The sequence below is a fragment of the Pseudonaja textilis genome, chromosome 1, assembly GCF_049901715.1.
Source record: "Pseudonaja textilis isolate UNSWEBS1 chromosome 1, rPseTex1.2, whole genome shotgun sequence".
Lineage (NCBI taxonomy): Eukaryota > Metazoa > Chordata > Lepidosauria > Squamata > Elapidae > Pseudonaja > Pseudonaja textilis.
In genome coordinates this window covers 144,592,035-144,612,712 of record NC_141990.1, presented here as the reverse complement: position 1 = coordinate 144,612,712, position 20,678 = coordinate 144,592,035, and the positions used below count along the sequence as shown (strand labels likewise).

Sequence of the window (20,678 nt, the reverse complement as noted above, 5' to 3'; positions counted from 1 at the left end):
AATTTAGCTCTGGAACATGGAAGGGAAACATTTCACTTCAGTGCTGAGGCAGGCTTGTACAATTCTGCATCCTACCAGAATGAATTGTATAATTGCTTTTGTTTAATCACTTATTTACATTAACTTAGCACAAGTAGTACAGTTGCATCAAATATAACTAGTGTCTTATATTAATAGCAGTATTAAGGAACTTTGCAACCATTTTAGTTATATCTGAGCCCGTATCTACAGGCAGGTAAGCTACATAAAATAAATGTTGCATGTACTTGTGAATAAGCTGAGAATTTTAAGTGCCAATATGTATCTAAAAATTAACATTCAGCTTAATCCTCAAATAGCTCATTGTGATACATATAATTATCTTTTTTATTTCCCATGTATATTCATACGTACAAACCCATCTGCAAATAAGGAAGCCCTGACATTTGTAGCCAAAGTATCATGAAAATGAGGGTTGGCTTATCCATGGATAGAGCATTTTTCCTGATACAGGTAGTCCTTAACGTACAACAGTTCATTTAGTGACCATTCAAAGTTACAACAGCACTGAAACAAGTGACTTATGATCGTTTTTTACACTTACGACCATTGCTTTATCCCCCATGTTCATGTGATCAAAATTCAGATGTTTGGCAACTGACTCATATTTATAATTGTTGCAGTTGTCCCAGGCTTATGATCACCTTTTGTAGTCTTCGGACAAGCAAAGTCAATGGGGAAACCAGATTTATTTAAACAACTGTATTACTAACTTAAAACTTCGGTGATTCACTTAACAACTTTGTCAAGAATGGTCGTAAAACAGGCCAAAAATTTAACAACGTCTGCCTTAGCAACAGGAAGTTTGGGCTCAATTGTAGTCATAAATCAAGGACTACTTTGGTTAAATGTTTGAGAGTTGGGTTATCTGCAGTTAAACTAATATGTGTGTATATACAATAATTTCTTCTTAAGAACTCAAAAGTAGTCCTTTCATCATTTTCTATCTTTATCATAATTTAAAGATTGTGTTGTCTTTAACCCAAAATAATTGTTATTTAATTTTTTTATATCTTGGCACAGGAAACTATATACTAAATTATATTGCATCTCGACCAAAATTGGCCCTTTTTGTGATTCAGGCTCTTGTTCAAGTAATTGCAAAGATCACAAAATTAGGATGGTTTGATGTTCAGAAAGACCAGTTGGTTTTTAGAGATATTATTGCTGATGTTAAAAAGTTTTTACAGGTAAGAAAGAAAAAATGTTTGGTAAAATAATGTTAAAATGTGTAGAATATTTCTTAGAAGAATTGCAGAGTCTTTTGCCCAAGATAGGCAATATCTTTGATTTGAGGCATCCCCAAATACAGATTTTTCCTTCCTATGCATATATTTTCACAATCCATTAGGCAAACATAGACCTTCCTATCATACCTATAAGCAGGCACAAAACTTCCACATCTTTTTTTCTTTTTACAACCCTTTAATCCTTTTGTTTGGGGTGGAGTCGGGGTGACTAAATGGAGCTGAGCATTTACTGGCTGGATGCCCTTCCTGATGCCTATACAAAGGCTTGCAGCAACTATTTTCTCTTTGGACCCTGATAGAGAAACATTTGTTGCTGCTTAGGATTGAATTCTCAACCTTCCATGTGGGAGGTGAACGCCTTTACCTCTAAGCCACTGTGCTGCTCAGGCACAAAACGTTTACATTCTTTTGAAAACAATCCCTTTATTCTTACTGAAAATTGCAAATAATTCCTTTTTTAAAAGAATGGCAAAGTAAATTATAGGGATATGTATCAATGAAAAAAATAACTTTGTAGTTATTTTTTAACTTGTAGTTAAAACAAGTCTGATATTGAATTTAATTTAATCTGGAATCTATTTATGGACCATGATAAGGGGTGGGATTCAAAAATTTTAACAACCGGTTCTGTGGGCGTGGCTTAGGTGGTGGGTGTGGCTTGGTGGTCATGTTATTGGCTGGATGTGGCCAATTCAATGTCACTCACATTGAGGTACACATCTCCTCACCTGGCCTTTCATGACTGGGGATGCTGCAACAGTCATAAGTATGAAAAATGGTCATAAGTCACTTTTTTCAGTGCCATTGTAACTTGGAATGGTCACTCCGCACAAGCAAAGTTCCAGCAAAGGAGGGGAAAAAAACTCTAGAGAAGTTCCAGAGACAGGAAGTCTAGTCCTGCCAAGAATGTAATAAAAGTTAACGGAGAGGCAGTTTCTGTAAGCAACATCAGAATGTTTCCTTCCTGCCTTCCTTACAGGATTAGGCTAGTAATTTCTTCTAACAACCGGTTCTCCAAATTGCTTAGAATGTTAACAACCGGTTCTAGCGAATAGGTGTGAACCGGTAGACTCCCACCTCTGACCATGATCCATAGTTTAGGTTCTCTTAACATAAGACTTTAAAATGATATATATTGCTTGATAATAAGGGCAGAGTTTCTCAGATTAGAAAGAAATACTAATTGCTTATTCTGATTTATGAACCTTATTATATTGGTGGCCTTTGAAAATTATTAATTTGATTTGGACAACACTACCACAGAAATTTGTATTTCTTTTTTATTTATTTTTCCTTGATTGCTTTTTGAATATTTGTTGAAATAATAAAAAAACAGAAAGCAATCAATAGTTACCATGTCTGAAGATTTAAATTTTCAGTTTAAATTAGTGAAAAAGTTTACCTTGTAGGCTTCATCAGCAAACCAAGTAGTTATTTACGGGTTATTACAGTATTGGATTGGCATGATTTTCCCTTGGGTGTGGTGATCCACAGCTCATCAGAGTAATTGGCTGTGAGCTAGATAAGCTATATAAGACAATTTCATGTGCTTGGAAGAACAAGCAGAGAGTTTTCTAGAAGTTGTGCACGTGTTAGTCCAGTTTTCTTTTCCAACATTCATTCTGCTAACTCCTACTTTCATTAAGAAGTAGATGTTTTATTGCTTCCCCTTGAAAATGATAGGGTGTTTTTGCGCCTGATCTTTGGAGTAACATTCTCTCCAGAAATTTATAAGGCTCCTAATCTGACTTGTTTAATTGAATCTTGAAGACATGACTCTTCCCCTGAGCCCTGGGATAGGGGCTCTGGCAGGGCCCCTTTCTGGAATAGGGCAGTTGAAGATTGCTTTTATTGTTTTCTCTGGTTATCTATTTTTGATGGTTATGAATTTTTTTACTATTTTTACTATTGTTCACTTCCTGAAGTATTATGATGGCTTTAGGAAATTGATGAATAAAATGACCAAGGGAATATTTGCCCATGTGATATAGGCTTGCCCTGCTGTTTTCTAATGATGGCTTATTCTGATTTTGGGAAAAAAAGATACAATTGAATGATGTAAATGTGATTTTTAGCTATAGTATAGACTGGAAATTTGGGTTTTATTGATATGTGAAGAACTATGGTTTTATAATGCATGGGGTATAATAATTATTGCATTATACTAGAAAGAATGTTCTGCCCTTAATTTACAGTATAAAAAAAGAAAATAATTTCATTTGATCAAATTATAATCCCATATTTAAAAATTGATTTATTGAATATTTGATAAACTTTTTTGCTTTTTTGTTTAAACTTTTAGAAACTTTTTATTCCTTTTTGTATTTCTTTTCTTTTTCTATATTAAAGCAATTAATACTTGCAGATTTAGTCATATAAAGAGGGTTTTTTTTTCAGTACCTAGAACATATTTTATTTTCCAGACATTGTACTGCATAAGTTGACTCGTTACTGCCTCTTTATTTAAGTAAGTACATGCAGCTAATTGCAAAGTAAGAACAAATGGTTGCTTTGTTGTGTTTGCAATTTTTGGTGCTGGAATTGACACATCATTCAGAAAGCTAAACATACAGTGGTACTTTGGTGCATGTTGGTAATTCATTCTGGATGATACGATGAATACTAATACTGATGAATACCTGGAAAACTATATCACTTACCATGTGATCCGCTATGTTGGCCAGAAGAAATAGCGAGTCATGAGGCAGCTGACATCAGCAAGTTCTTCCTTGAGCGTTGACTACCAGTAGAAAGACAGGGACAAGATTTGTGCTTAAAAACACATCAAATACTAAATACAATGAGATTTGAAGCCCTCGAGTGCTGAGATATGGACTGCATTTTAAAAAATGCACATATTTTTGTTCTGAACATTTGTTATTGAGAAGTGAAAATGAATAATGTGCTTGATAACATGAATGCTTATTTTCAAAGCCACCTAAAGCCTTTATTCATAGTCTGTTTCTGTTATAGGGGACTGTGGATCACTGCATAATAGGAGTAATGATTCTTTCAGAACTAACTCAGGAAATGAATTTTGTAAGTATACTTCTTTCCTTCATATTAGTTTATATTGCTACCAGATTATTGTCATAATGTTTTAGAGGCAGGATTAATGAATGAGAAAACTACACTATAAATAAGATAAAAATCCCAAAGAGAAACTTTCTGTCAAATGAAGCATAGAAATGGATTGTTTCAAAACTCACTGAGTGAGTAAAATAGGATCAATTCTACTGATATTGTATTTAGTTATACTAAGCTGAAAAAAGGAACAGAGCTTGTGCTATCACCAGGATCTTTGCACATTTATAAAACCAAATGAACATCCTATGTATTCATAGTTGTCACTGTGCCCTCATATTTCTTTCTTTTCTATTTTTACCTAAGCTCCAGAAACATCAGAAGGGTCTGTCTTATTGACAGGCCTATTACTATGCTCTTCTATTTTTAATGTTCCATAATAATTAATGATTATTTAAATGCATTATAAGAAGCCACTCCAATGGGCTCTGCATGGTTGTTTGGCTTGGCCTGACAATAGTTAACCACGGCTTGGCCTGACAATAGTTAAACCATGGCTTGGCCTGACAATAGTTAAACCAAAGTTGCCTTTCCTTTTGCGTATTCTGCTGCTTTTAGATAACTTGCTTAAACCTTTTTTCATTCAACATGAGCATATAGTAAGACTACGAAGGTGTTGCTATAAATTTTAGATAATGTACTGGCTGGATTAGAAATATTAATACTTCTTTTACTTATAATAATGCATTTTATGGATATATAGTAAATACCTGTAAGATATGTTTTAAATAATATAATATTCAAATGAAGGATTTCTTTGTTTTAGATTGATTATTCAAGACCTTCATCAAAGCATCGTAGAATTGCTATCTCTTTCCGTGATACTACTCTAAAAGAAATTTTGATGCTGGCATGCTCGCTGCTGAAAGAGGTGAGCCCAAATGCTAATCTTATTATAGTGAGACTATTTCTTTACCATCAGAACATATTTTGTTGATATTTTATCCCTCGTCACTCATGGACATATTTTTTAGCCAGAAACATATGCAGCTAGATTAGTATGAAATGTATAGTGAGAAAGTAATAAATGAATTTTTGAGATTTATTTATTTTTATTTATCAAATCTAGATATCGCCCATCTCACTTTTGGAGTGACTTTTGGCATTTTACAGCCAAAATGATAAAAAAACCCATATAAAATACAACATATGAATAAAATAGGTGCCAACTGAAAAACAAAGAATGTTAAAAGGCGGGGAGTGCCTTCAAGGAGCTAACCAGTCCCATGGTTGCAGGCAGGGGTGGGTTTCTGCCGGTTTGCACTGGTTGTATAGAACCAGTTGTTAATGTCACTGGTAGTTCTAAAAACCAATAAAACTGACCCCTGCTTGGCCCCGCCCCTCTCCGCCGCTCCTATGGGCCAAAAACAGTTTTTATTACTGCGCATGTGCGAAAATCCCTTCCTCATTCTCCCCTGCCCGCCCCTCCCTTTGCTGCCCCGGCCCCTGCCCATATCCGCCAATCCAAAGTAAAAAAAACAGGTTTTTTTACTGCGCATGCGCAAAAATCCTTTCTGCATTCTCCCTCACCCGTCCCTCCCTTTGCTGCCCTGGCCCCCGCCCCATCCGCCATTCCAAAGTAAAAACAAAACATTTTTTTAAAAAAACGAGTTTTTTAAACTGCGCATGCACAAAACTCCCTTTCTCATTCTCCCTCACCCTGTTCCTACTTATAGCGCATATGCGCTAATTACAAAAATCTACCCAAGTGGCACCATCGCTCACACTGGCAGCAGCGAAGCCAGCCAGCCGGTCAGCCAGCCAGCTGCCCGTCCCTGCCTGCCTTTTGCCGCCCTGCTGAGTGAGGGCAAGCCCCAAGCCCTGGTCGCCACCGCAGCTAACCATCCTCGCCTGGCCGGCCTGCCTTGCCCTGACTGCCTCCCGCCCGTGCCGCTAGCTGGCCTTGCCCGCCCAGACTTCCTACCCTGCCGCCAGTCTCTGAAGACGCAGATCAGTAAGTACGATCCTCCAACCCGGCCGCCCCCATTTTCCCTCGCCCGCGGCCCTCCATTGTTGCTGCCTTGCCCTCTCACCACCGATTGGTATTGAGGAAGCAAAGCAGCAACTCCTGCTGCTGTCCTGGTCCCCTACCTCCTCCTGCCACTGCCGCCACCCCCAGCCCGATCAAGAGCCGACTCCCGGGCCAGGCGCCACTGCCTTGCCCACATGGCGGCTGTCATCTTGGCTAGGTCGCCAGCCCGCCACCTTCCCTCGCCCGCCGCGGCCCAAGGGTTGCTGCCTTGCCTTCCCACCACCGATTGGTAGTGAGGAGGCAAAGTAGCAAGTCCTGCTGGGCCAGTCCCCTACCTCCTCCTGCCACCTCCGCCGCCAGCCCAGTTGAGAGCCGACTCCTGGGCCGGCCATCCTCGCCGTAGCAAGCTAGAAGACTGAGAAGGACCCCAGCATAATTGGCTAGCCAACTTGCCTGTTTCCTTTTTGGTAAGTTGCTTTTTTATATTTATGTATTTATTTTTTTACTATCTGTTTTTGTTTTTATTAATCATAAAAACAAAACGTACTAAAAAAATAAAAAAACACACAAGTAAATATTATTTTACTATTCATTTTGATGTTTCTTTCTCCTTTGCTTAAAGAAACATCAAGATGAATAGTAAAATAATTTTTATGTGTTTATTTCTTTAGTATCTGTTTTGTTTTTATGATTAATAAAAACAAAAACAGATAGTAAAAAAATAAATACATAAATAAAAAAAGCAACTTACCAAAAGGGAGACAGGCAACTTCTTGTTACATTGATGTTATACATTGTCTGTTTCTGCTTAAATCAATATATGGCAACATCAATGTAACAAGAAGTTGCATGGATACATAAATGAAATTTTTTAAATAAAACTTTTATTTTTTTAAACAAACAAAAACATAAAACATAAACCATCTTCATTTACATAGTGTGTTGGTTGGTACAAATTACTTGTGCACAATCTCTGCAGTCTTTCCTTTCCAATTTGCATTAATCCTTATATCATGCTAAGCAATTGGCCACTAAGTGAACACCTGATCATTAAGCAAGGACCACTTATATTTGGTTTGCCAGTCACATGGCCACCTGGCCACGCCCACCCATCACATGACCACCTAGCCATGCCCAGTCAGCAAGCCACTCCCACCCCAGTCGCATGACCACCAAGCCACACCCACAAATTAGGCCATGCCCACAGAAACAGTTGTTAGGAAATTTGAATCCCACCTCTGGTTGCAGGCCATTCTGCAGAGCCAGGACTTCATACCCTTTTGAAAGGCCAGGAGAGAGTGGAGGCCTACCTCACCTCTGGGGTGGGGAGAATATTTCAAAGGGCAGGGGCAACGGCAGAGAAGGCACCCTACCAGTCAGTATTCTTTAACTGATGGAGTCTATAACATACCTTCCCTGCCTGACTATGTGAGACAGGTCAGCATTATGAGAGTAAGATATTTCCTTGGGTAACCTAGCCCCATGTCACATAAGGCTTTAAAGGTAATAGTCAGTACCTTGAATTGGACTAAGAAGCGTGGAAGATTGGATTCAGACCCTTAATATGCATTTGTATCTTTGCAAGAGGAGCCCAATATGAAGAAAATTGTTGCTTTTAAAGATTCTGCACCATGTATATGAAGTAGAATGGCTGCTTTATTTTCATTTATTTGTATCCTGCTTTCATTATTTTTATATATAAATGAAGGTAGAGAACGTATCCATCACATCCAACACCTCCTATTTTCCCCATAACAACAACAATGTGACATGTGTAGGCCTGAGAGAGAGGGACTGGCACAAAGTCACCAAGATGGTTTTCATTGCTAAGGTGGGGATAGAACTTACGGTCTCCTGCTTTCTACCCTGGTATCTTGTTAAACCACAATGTATTGGAATTCTTAAAATAATCGCATTACATTATTCAGAAATATGTATGTTATTGATCCACATTTTTTTATTTGGAATAGATATTGGCAAAACCATTAAATCTTCAAGATCAACAACAACAGAATTTAGCAATACATCTTCTGAAGCTTGTCCTCAATTGTCTTAACTATGACTTCATTGGTAGTTCAGCAGATGAATCTGCAGATGATTTATGTACTGTACAGATTCCAACAAACTGGAGATCAAGTAAGAGAATAATCATTGCTCTAGTAATCTATTTGCTTTCTTCTAATCTAGCGCCTGCCAGATGTGTTTGGATTCTGAAGTAGCCAACCAGTAGAATTCTTCAGAATAAGTGAGGGCTATTGTTATCAGTTGGGTCCTGAAAACCCTATTATGACAGATTTGCAAGACACTTTAAGGATGAAGTTGTTTTTGTGCTGACTTGAATGTAGATTTTGATGCAGTTTATACTGGTATGCAATGTACAGCTTAGTGTAATTATGTGAGATCGTATTTAGTTTTTTAGGTTCAAGGAGATAAACAGCAGCTTATAACCATCTGACCTATCACATGTTGTCTTGACACTGGTCCATGTTGATACAATCTTACTCAATTAGATGGATTTCAGGAACACCTCCTTTCATGATGAGTGGTGCAAAGGGAAAGAATCAACCGCATGCTGAGTTCAGAGGATTTTGCCATCTCATACCCAATCATAAATTCTCCTCCTCTTGGGGAACAAGTTGTTTGAAAGTATGGTGCTTCACAGTCTCCTCTTGGTAGCAACCATATGTGAGTGGCAGAACTTCAAATGGGCTATGTTTTGCAACATGGCCTTTTATTTACAGTCCACTTGGCGCAAATCTAGTGCTGCTGATTCATTGTGCAATGATCGTCAGAAAACAAATGCCACAATTGCATGAATAAGAGGCAATTAAGGGCGGGGAATGGAGAGAGGATGAAAATATCAATGTACAAATACACAAAACTTACCTTTTCCCCTAATCCACCTATTTCTCATTATAAAAAAGAGCCATTTGAAACTTTGATGCATGCATTTATTATTTTAAATGTATTATTGTGTTTTTGAAATAGGCATCAGCTAGAAAAGATAAAATCACCCATTTATTTTCACGTTTGTTCTTCTCAGTTTTCCTGGAACCAGAGACTTTGGATCTCTTTTTTGACCTGTATCATTCCCTCCCCTCAATGCTGTCTCAGTTAGTAAGTACGGTAAAAACCATCTTTAGTCTTTTTTTTTCAGTAGGAAACTTTCTTTAAAGATGTCCACACAGGATGTGTTCGATAAATTTGTCCAACTAAAAAGTCTTGTTACTGGAGGTGTCCTGTGATTGTGTTATCTTTATGCTTTGCTATGGAAATCTTAGTTCAATCTGGGAAGAAGATGATGCGTGTATACTATTGCAGTTAAGGTCAGTGGGACATTTAATATGGGGCAGTCCTATTTTCTGGTTTGAGACGGCTGTTGCGATGACATGAGTTCCATAAGAAGTAACTCATCAGCACTTTTAGAAAAGTATGTATGGTCACTCTTATATACAGGTAGTTCTTGACTTGACCACCACAATTGAGCCCAAATTTTCTGCTAAGTAAGACATTTGTTAAGAGAGTTGTGCCCCATTTTACGAGCTTTCTTGCCACAGTTGTGAAGTGAAACACTGCAGCTGTTTTGGTAAGTAACCCGGTTGTTAAGTGAATCTGGCTTCCCCATTGACTTTGCTTGTCAAAAGGTCACAAAAGGGGATCACATGATCCTAGGACACTGGAACTGTAAAAAATATGAGCCAGTTGCCAAATATCTGAATTTTGATCACGTGACCGTGGGGATACTGCAACAGCCATAAGTGTGAAAAATGGTCATAAGTCATATTTCTCGGTGTAACTTCGAACGGTCACTAAATGAACTGTTGCAAGTTGAGGACTGCCTGTATGCTTTGATTTTCTATTCACAGTAAAATGGTACATTGGCACAGTAATGAAAATGAAATTTCTGTCACTTCGGCAGTGACTGGATGATCCTATGAAGATCCTAAAAATCACCAGTGGACATTGATCTTTCTCTTGTTTATAGGCTGCTGAATTGATAAGGACTCACAGTGGTTTACAAATAACATACATAAGAAATAAGATGCCATAAACAAAAAAGTACATAAACTAATGGAAACATAGAATATAGTTAAATTAATCAACCCAAACTATAATCAACCAAGGTCCAGTCATAGTCCAAAGGCCCTCTAGACTAGAGGGGCCTTGTTTCCCAGCTGCTTCTGGAAAGTGCTTAGAGTAGGAGCCAATGATAATTTTAACATGAACAGGAAATATCCCAGACTCAGACACAAATTAAGTAGTAAATGTTGTAGATTGCATTCTTACTAATTATGCTCAACAAGAATACACACATGCAGAATGTACAGCATCAAAGGTGTAAAAAGACTTTTCAGCCCCAATTCTCATTTTACAATAGGATTTTAGAATAAGGTTGTATTCTGGTCCATTTTCTACTTAATCTTGATATCAACCCCCTAATTCAATCCCTTATAAAAAGTGAACTTTGTCTCCCCTTCTAGGAAATAAACAATGTCTGTTTTGCTTTCTCCTTTCCCTGATATGGAATGATGAGTTTATAAGCCTTAGAAGTTTACTGCAGGGAAGAAAATTTTTAAAAATTTACAAAACAAAGAGGTTGTATTAATAAAAAATGGACCAGAATACAACCTTATTCTAAAATCCTATTGTAAAATGAGAATTGGGGCTGAAAAGTCTTTTTACACCTTTGATGCTGTACATTCTGCATGTGTGTATTCTTGTTGAGCATAATTAGTAAGAATGCAATCTATGCGATGTTGTTGTCCTCCAGTAAATGGAAAATCGACAGAGATCTGAGCAAATTCCTAAGTATTTGGGTTTTTTAAGAAACCCAAATACTTAGGAATCGTGTTTTAATCTTCTAATAGGCGGAAAGAACAAGAAAAAAAGCCATTTTGCTCATGTGCAAAAAAATTTCCAATGTAATAATTTTTGTTAATAATCTTGTAAATAATTACATTCCCACTGTTAATTGTGCTTCTTACGTCTGAGGTGCTGAGCCTAAAATTTAATGGTGTACAAATTAAAGTAAAAGTAATTCAAAATGTGTCCTTAAGAGGAATGCTGCATTTTAAATGTACTGCAGAAGAGAATACATTTCTTTCTATTAGCTTATTCAGTCCTTAGAAATCTCAAAAATGGTAGCAAAATTCTATTTAGTCATGATCCCTGTAAGGAAACTCAAAGTATAATTAAGTTCTAATAGTTTGTTTGGAAAGCAATTAATTATATTTTTCTCTTTTAATATTTCAGTTTGTTACATGGTTATAGGTTGACGTATTGGTAGAATTTTGGCTTATGACTAAATAAAATCTGGTACTTGATTTGTTACAAATTTCCTTCCTTCTTCATAGTTTGAAATGTTGGAGCAGAGTGATGTAGCTTAGATTTTATTATGTAAATTGTCTTTATGATAGTGCATAATTTCTTTACACTTGTCTATTTTTGATCAATAGATTGGTTGGGTGTCTAATGTGAAATAAATCTGAAATATTTATAACAGAAGTGGATTGTTTCTCAAGACTATCCACTCATTTTAATTATTGAATGTTAAGAAACGGCATTCTGTATGTACTTTCAGGCAACATTAGTACAAGTAGTTATACCCATTCTAGAACGGATATGGGCTAGCTATTATTCCTTCCTTCTATTACGTACTATGTCTACTGCTGTGCTCTATTTTGGCCTTGTATTATCATAGTTGCAATTGTTGAGATGTTGCATTGTAACCGGTTGGCAGTCACATAGCTACCAAAAAAACCCCATTATTATCTTGTGTACCACCTGATTTATACAAAAATGTTGATACCTATCTTTCAACTATAGGCACCTTAGAGATATGACATGTTACTGTATTTTAATTCACCTTATTAGAATTTTTTTCACAATGGTAAATACAAATGGATGGCAATTCTTATATTTTAAATATGTATAATATGACTAGCTGCAGGCTCAACTTTAAAAGTGTTTTTAAGTAAATCCAAATGAAGCAAAATAGCAAAGTACTTGCTTGGTTCAAAAACCAATATTTATGTCCCATTTAACACATTTCTTAAATCATTATTTCCATTTTAGGCACTTTCCTGTTTAGTTCAATTTGCTTCTACAAGACGATCCCTATTTAGCAATCCAGAACGTGCCAAGTATCTTGGTAATCTAATCAAAGGAGTAAAAAGAATACTTGAAAATCCTCAGGTAACCCCCCCCCCCAAATTTTCTCATAAATTCTGGTTATATTTGTTTAATTTTTTTCTTAGGATATCTTTATTGTAAATATTAAGGTTGATATTTAGTAAAATACTTAAATTAGCACATGGAAGAATTTACTTGAGGCATTTGAAATAATAGTGTGGAAAATGTGCCAGTTTTCAACTGTGCTTATATCATCTGATCTGCCTCATATTTTTGAGCTAGTCTATATCTGAATGGAAATTCATATCAATCTGGATCTTGTTCAACCCTGGTTTAACAGTTCTGATTTTAGTTAGATTAGTTCGGAATGAATCCATTCAAGCAATAATGTTTATATTTCAAATATCTAGACTATCAACTTCAACAACTCTGGGCTGCTTATTGTATAAAAACAGTAGAAAAGTAAAACCCAAAAGACTCATCTAGAGAGATGCCCTATTCTTGTTCACCCCATATGCATTTTACTCCTTCCCCGTGCCTTTGCAATGACAGTAAATTGTGTTGCATTCTTAACTTACTGCTGATTTTCCTCCAGTACATTCCAGAGGCCTATTATGATCTTCTATGGGGAATCACAGCTTCTACTCTCATGAACAAATTTTGGACATACAGATAATTCTTAGGTGTCTGACTTCTCAATATAGTTTGTTTCACAATTATTTCTTTGAATATTTGTGGCATACACAATGACATTAATCATTAATTTTTGATTTGGGGATGGATTGTATCTTCTTTTTGTGTAGAGTAGACCTATTATTTCTCTCTAGGACTCTCATAATGAATGCCTATTTTATTTTTAATAATTTAGGGCTTATCAGATCCTGGTAACTATCATGAATTCTGTCGATTTTTGGCTCGATTGAAAACCAATTATCAACTTGGAGAGTTAGTAGTTGTGAAAGATTATCCAGAAGTTATTAGACTGATAGCAAGTTTCACTATTACTAGTTTACAGGTAAAGTAATAATAGAATGTTTTTGTGATTGATTTGATTATTTTAAAGGGAAGGGGGATGTATAGAGTTTGGTGACTGATTTTTTTTAAACATTTTATCTGCCAAGACTATTCTAAGGTTGTCAATTTAGGGCTCCATTTGTTTTTTGCAATACATAATCATGGGTTTTCTTAGCTTTCTTAGTGAAGAAAAAAATCACAAATAACATTTGTAATTGCTCGCATTGGATTGAAACTTACTCTAATGAAAAACTCATTTCTTTTCTTTATAGCACTGGGAATTTGCACCAAACAGCGTTCATTACTTGCTAACCCTTTGGCAAAGAATGGTTGCTTCAGTTCCTTTTGTAAAATCATCAGAACCCCATCTCTTAGATACCTATGCACCTGAAATCACAAAGGCATACATTACTTCTAGATTGGAGTCGGTTTCCATGGTTATAAGGTAATCGAGAATATAATTCACCATAACTATGGCTAGCTCTGTTGCACAAAGATACTTTCTTTCCTGATATTTATTTTTAATTTGGGTAACAGCATTAATTTTGTTTTTGAAATAAAAAGGGTGCCTCTGAAATCCATTTGCTCCAATGTAAATTTTCTTAGGTTTCATTATAACCCCCCCCCCCATCAAATTCATCATTATTGAATTAATCAACCAGCTTTCATCATTAAAAAAGCACCTTCTTCTGGCAAGGTGTTTATGCTGATTTCAGCTGTTTGTGGATATCGACTGTAATGTCATTTCAGACTGTCCAGTGATTTTTACATTGTCCATTATAATTTTTATATGGATTTTAGGGAAGGTTTGGATGATCCCTTGGATGATACAGCCACAGTATTTCAGCAATTAGAACAGCTATGTACAGTTAGTAGATGTGAATACGAAAAGACTTGTGCTCTTCTTGTACAGTTGTTTGACCAAAATGCACAAAACTATCAGAAGTTGTTGCAGTCATCTAGTAGAAATTCTCTGGCAATCTCAATTCAAGAAGGTTAGTATATATTATTTTTCTGATTTTAATTGTGCATATGTCTGCCACATATGTTTGGCTCACTTATTTATTTTTTAATCAGTTTTTAGTGCAAGAAGAAATATTATTCCCAAAAAACATCCAATATTGTATAGAGGTATACAAACAGTTGAACTTTTTCTGTCTTCTTTCTCACCCCTGCCTGAGGGGATCTTACAAACTTCTAGGACAAAATTGTTGGTTCAAGAGGCTATAGGAGAAAGAAGGAATTGATTCCTCCCCATTTCACTGAAATGTTACAACTATGAAGTAGCTTTTCAAAAACTACTTATTATTTTTCACATAAGAATTACCACAGCCCAGCTAGTGCCCCTCATCCCTTCTATTGCTTAGACATTAAGACTCAATAAGTGCTGAAGATGAAATAAAAAAAAACACTTCAGTTTTTCTTCTGGTCATTTCCCCAGGTCAAACCTCACCATTGTGTTAAATAGAAGCTGCGTGTTTTTTAAAAAAATGTATTTAACACAAAATAGCAATAAGTAAAATAAACAAATTTACTTGTAACTAGAGCAATAGAAAAAAGGCAAATTTTTAACACTTTTGATACACTTTTAAATGAAATGGTTACATGGGGAAAATATAATTACAAAAAATTATTGAAAGTTAAAGTTGAACGTGGCAGTGAAAGAGTTAAGAGCGTAATAACTAGAAGAAAAAAACTCTGTGGTGTTCCCCTTTCTGAGCACATGATTATTTTGCTCAATGGTTAAACCAGAGTTGGCATACATATTTTTCCATGCTTACTGGCTTCCACCATGACAGATAGTGCTTAGTATGTTGCCTTTTGTTTTTAAAATTCTTGTTCAGTATATCTTTAACTCAACTTTCTTGGCCTTTCTCTTCCTCTTGAACCTTGATTCTTCTTCATATATTCATATAATTATTGAAAGATGGGTTGGAGGTCATCTGGTCCAAACCTTTGCTCACTGCAAGATCCACTGCAGTATCTCTGACAGATTACCATTCACTCTTTGTCTGCCAACCTCTACTGAAGGCACTCAGTCCATGATATGGCAGCTTGTTCCATGGACTGACAACTGCAATTATCAGCACCTTTGTGATTCATCCTCATTATCTTCTCAATGTAACCAGATTATCTTAATATACCTATTTTGTGGTGGTGAAAACACTTGTGTTCAGTCTGTGTATAGATCACCTCATGTTCATTGATTACCCTATATTCGATTTATCATATATGAGTATCCTATCCACTTTTTATTATACAAAAGTACCCCAATTCAGCCTACTTTTATTATTGACACAATCCAATTCTTTCATAGCACAGTATAAACAGAATAACACTAGAACACTGCCGTTTTTCTTCCTTTTCTTTTTCTTTCTTGCAATATGTCATATACTATATATTACCATTCCATTAAGATTTATATGGCCTAACATTTGTTGATTAGTTTTCCCATCTTTCGTAAATATTTTAACTTGGATATTGTAAACTACCTTGAGTAGCCCCACAGTGAGATAAGGAGCATATTTAACAAACAAATAAATAACTTGCAGTCACGCCATTTTCCTTGTCATACATAACTACCTTATCTTTGATGCATTTATTTTCTGATTGATGTCCTCATTGTATCGGTTTTCCTAAAATTCACTGCAAGTCATTTGGGCTTTACAACATTAAAAATCATAACATAAAAACCTATAACCCTCTCCACCACTACCCCATCAGCCAGCAGCAACACAATCAAATTAACTTGATTGGTTCCATTTCCATTCTGGGTCTCCAGGCCTGCTGACAAAACCACATTTTTAGGTTCCTTCAGAAAAGCAACATGGTGGAGGCTAACCATACCTCAGGGGAATGATGTTCTATAGAAGGGGGCCACCACTGAGAACACCCTTTTTCATGGTCCAACCATCCCTAATTGATTGGACACGTACCCTGCTTTCTCATCCTGATAGGCCTGGTGAATGTAATAAGGGAAAGGCAGTCCTTCAAAGAGCCTGAATAAATAATCATTTATTCCTCTTGCATCCATGTTGCAATTGCACATGTGCCGAATTATTGAGGCTTTCACATAACATTTTTTAGTAAGGGAAGATTTTGATTAAGGGTGTCAGACTCACGTCATCATGGCGTCACGTGATGTATCGTGACTCCCCCTTCGCTACACCGGGTGTGGAAATGCCAGTGTATGACGCTTCCAGCTATGGGCTGCAAGTTTGACAGCCCTGATTTAGATTAACTGTCATTGCATTCACACTCATACAGTGGAACCTTGGGTCATGGCCGTAATCTGTTCCAGGACTTCGGTTGCAACCCAATTTGGCCACAAACAGAAGCGAGACTGACTACACATGCGCCTACAGTTCTGCACATGCACAGAAGGGGAAATCACTGTAGCAGGGAAAATCGCTGCAGCTGTACTGATCGGCACCTGAGGATCTGTTCATGACCAAAAGCAACAATTTCCCTAAATTTTTGGGCGTCACCCGAGGTTCCATTGTATAGCATTCTCTTCTAGAGTGAACATAGGCTTAACATAGTATAACATTCATTTTAGTATGAAAAATATTTTAGATTTTAGAGTTTTCCATTTTACAATGTCATAAGGAGAAAAGTGGTGCTATTTTAACAATGACAACAAAAGTGGCATCAACATGTAACGGGTAAAGGCTGCTTCATCCCAGGGTGGCCAGGGCAGGCCTGGTGATAAGAGAGAGCCTTAAACTAACAGAAAAATACAAGACAAACATGCTAATATTCTTCATGCTACAGTGAAAGAAAGGAAGATATATTTTCTCTTAGTGACTACTTTTTTTTTCCACTCAGAAATAGTGCTTTTATATAAACATGCATTAGTACCTTTATTAGGGACTCATTTGAAAACTATTGCCTTGGCCTCCCCATCCGTCCTTGGTGTACATTATGAGGGTAATAAAAATAACCTAATTTACAGAGTTGTAAGGAATTTTGAGATAATGCACGCAGAGTAATTTTAACGTTCATAAAGCAATATAGAAAGGATTATGATGATAATTAAAATGAAGACATATCTTTCTAGGATGATATTCATTTAGTTCTTTAAATAAATTAAAGATTCTGAATATCTTAAGCCCAGAAATTGGCCAGAGCCTAGCTTTTTCTTTTTTTCAGAAAAAAAGGTCAATGATTTGAATTACTATTAGAAATAATTTTGACATTGGTTTATATTTCTGCTAGTGTTTATGTAATATTCAGTTTCTTTTCTGTGGACTAAACATTTCTGCAAGCCCAGAACAATAAATGTTACCTCCCCTAGTTATGCATACTTTAATTTAGATGTTTAATGGCTTTTAATGTTCCAAAATAAGTTAATATAATATTAAGACCTCATTTTATTATATTGTCTTGCTCTTTGTATCGATTGTGATGCAGTCATGGTTTGCTAAAACAATAATCCCCAAGAAATGGGTCATTAACAGTAGTTAACGATTACTTGTGATCTATGGTAATGACTGATTTCTTTGGGATTATTGCTGTTATAAAACATAATTACAGATTATTACTGCAATAATTATTTTGGTAAAGAAAAAATATTCTCCTTTAGCAGCTGGAAAAGAGCAATACCGAATGTTTTGAGCAAAGAAGTAAGCACAAATGCGAAGGAAAATGAATTTTATTTTCTGTGTATAGGGACCAACTCAAGATTATTAGTGAAATACTCTTTGTGCTGACAGAAGTACTTTTGAGTTTAATGTTACATTTTGAGGTGGTTATCAATCCATGTTATGGCTTTCTCAATTTCAGTCTTACAGTATTCATACATTCAGATATAGTGAAATTCTTGAATTGTTACTGGTGAAATACAGAGTTTCTAAGCCTCTAAATATCATTTGACTGTTGTCAATAAAGCACATGCCAAATTTTATGTTATTGTTTGTCATATTAGATACATAGATCTTAAAAATGCTGAATTCTGAATACTTTATTTTGCTTTGTTTAAAATATTTCTAGGCTTTTGTCAGTGGGATTAATAATAAAGCAGTAATAATCGTAGAAATTTTAAAACTAAAACTAGTCAGTTGTTGAAATCATCCAGTGCCTTTCAATATAATTATGGGAATATGGACTTCTTTAATTTAGGCAAGTGATTCAAGAGTTTAGGAGCCAACAGATTATAGCAACCTGTCTTTTAACTCAGTGTTGGTGAACCTTTTGTGCTCAATGTGTCAAAAATTCAGAAAATGCCTATCTTGACTGGCATGTTTCTCTCATACAGAGACATACACACACACAGACACACACACCAGACAAAAGAGGCTCTCTAAACCTCTTCTGCAGACTCTCCTCTTGTCTCCTTCCCTCTGGATTCTCCAGAAGTTTTGCAAATTGCGTAAGAGGGTTCACACAATTTTTGGATGTCTCAGAAGCTGCACAAGAGCATTGCCCTCTTGATTTGCAGAAGGTCCTGAGGCTTCTATAGACCCTCCGGAAGTTGTCCAAGAGGGCCTGGTGAGGCCTCTAGAACCTCAGAAAATTGCATGAGAATACTTGTGTTATTTTCAGATGCCTTATGAGCTATGCAAAAGCAAAGTCCTGTTACGCAACTTCCATAGGGTCTGGGGTGTCCAGCAAGTCACCAAAAATGGTATGGTGTGTCACCTGTGACCTGTGTACTATAGGTTCACCATCACTGTCTTAACTGGTATTGTTCTGACCAAGGCTTCCTGAGACAGTATCTATCACACACTGTTCCCCCAAACCTTGTTTTTATTTCAATGGCTGTGAATTATATGCATTCACAGCCTGTAATGAGTCCCAAACAGTTTATGAATAGTCCCAACAGAAGACTGCCACAGTCTTTCAGGATAAGGCTGATAAGCACCCACCTTTATCTCCCATGAAATGCTGCCAACAACTAAATTGCCAATTAGCTGTACAAGGCCAAACAGAGCACAAAGTCAACACGGAGTTTCAGATTTTAAACTGACCAGAACAAACAAAGTTGCTTCCTGCAAAGGCTCGTGTCCCTTTGCTCCTCCTTTGTGTCTTATAGGAGGGGCCAATCATCTCCAAGCCTTACTCCCAAGTTGCCCCTTTTGTCTTAACTGTTCTTGCCTTCTGAAATGTCAATTTATTTTGCTTGCCTTTATATTCTCAACCAACAGCTGTGTTTTCAGACAATTGAAGCCATTTTTCTTCACTTTAAAATGTAAAAGATACCTGTAAAGCCAATAGATATGAAAGTTCCATAGTTACAGCCACCTAGAGTCACTTTTGATGAGATGGGCAGCTATATAAATGAGAAAGAGAGAGAAAGAGAAAATGTTTCATTGTTTCACACCTTCTTAGCACTATTGGTAGATTAGTCATATATGGTATATAGAACTCTTGTGCCTTTGCTGAGAAAAGAAAGGGAAGTGGAGAAGAAATTTGTAAGCTTACTAATATGCAGAACTTAATGATTAGGCATTTACTTAAAAATTAGTGAATCCCCTCTAATCCACAGTATAAGAAGCCTTGAATAAGGTCAGCAGGTATAGTTGTTGAACCCATCCTTGCACAAGCTTTCAACTGAAGAGTGGCCTTTTCTGGAGAGATGTTTTTTTTAAATATTAGGTTGCAAGCAGAGATGTCCATGTGGGGAGTCAAGGGAGCGAATGATGTAAACTCTGCAACATAATCTACCCCTTTTGTATGTGTGTGATACCACATGCATGTAGTTTGTGGAATGACTAGGTTGCTACTTTTGTTATTTTAATTGAAGCATTGGTTCCTGTTGCTTTCTGTGATTGGATACTTGTAACACGTTAAAGGCTAATGGGTAAATCATTAGAGCCGAATGAATATGAATGCTGTTTCCAGCATTTGTCAAGTAATCTATAATGCAGTAAAAGCAAGTGAATTGCAGTAAGTAAAGCTAGACATTTGTACTGTTATTTTATTCACAAATTAAGTATGAGGAAGAGAGAGTCCTGAAAAGAAAAATCCAGTATGCTTTAAAAAAAAAAATCCTGTCTAGTAAATGTTCTTTTTAAAGGCTAAATCTGGAAAAGAAATTGCCGGAAACAACAGGTTTTAAAATTTGTTGAATAAGATCAGTAGTGAAACTAAAGTATATAATACTTAACAGCAGTTTTTAACAAATAAAATCACAACCATAAAATTAAAATCTCATCTAAAGAATATGAGAAAGATCAGAAACTTGG

At 36.3% G+C, this 20,678-nt stretch overlaps 1 protein-coding gene across 3 annotated transcripts in view; it reads left to right on the top strand.

The window, feature by feature from the left end:
- RANBP17 (RAN binding protein 17) overlaps positions 1-20,678 on the top strand; it is a 182,129-nt gene that overhangs the window by 10,348 nt on the left and 151,103 nt on the right. For 2 of the 3 annotated variants that reach the window (XM_026710357.2, XM_087918698.1), the window contains exons 4-12: positions 1,063-1,229; positions 4,263-4,328; positions 5,140-5,244; positions 8,316-8,481; positions 9,389-9,462; positions 12,421-12,540; positions 13,346-13,492; positions 13,764-13,936; positions 14,293-14,486. In XM_026710357.2, coding sequence (XP_026566142.1) covers positions 1,063-1,229; positions 4,263-4,328; positions 5,140-5,244; positions 8,316-8,481; positions 9,389-9,462; positions 12,421-12,540; positions 13,346-13,492; positions 13,764-13,936; positions 14,293-14,486 — 1,212 coding nt within the window. The remainder of the gene's footprint in view (positions 1-1,062; positions 1,230-4,262; positions 4,329-5,139; positions 5,245-8,315; positions 8,482-9,388; positions 9,463-12,420; positions 12,541-13,345; positions 13,493-13,763; positions 13,937-14,292; positions 14,487-20,678) is intronic. The other variant, XM_087918703.1, reaches the window with a different exon arrangement.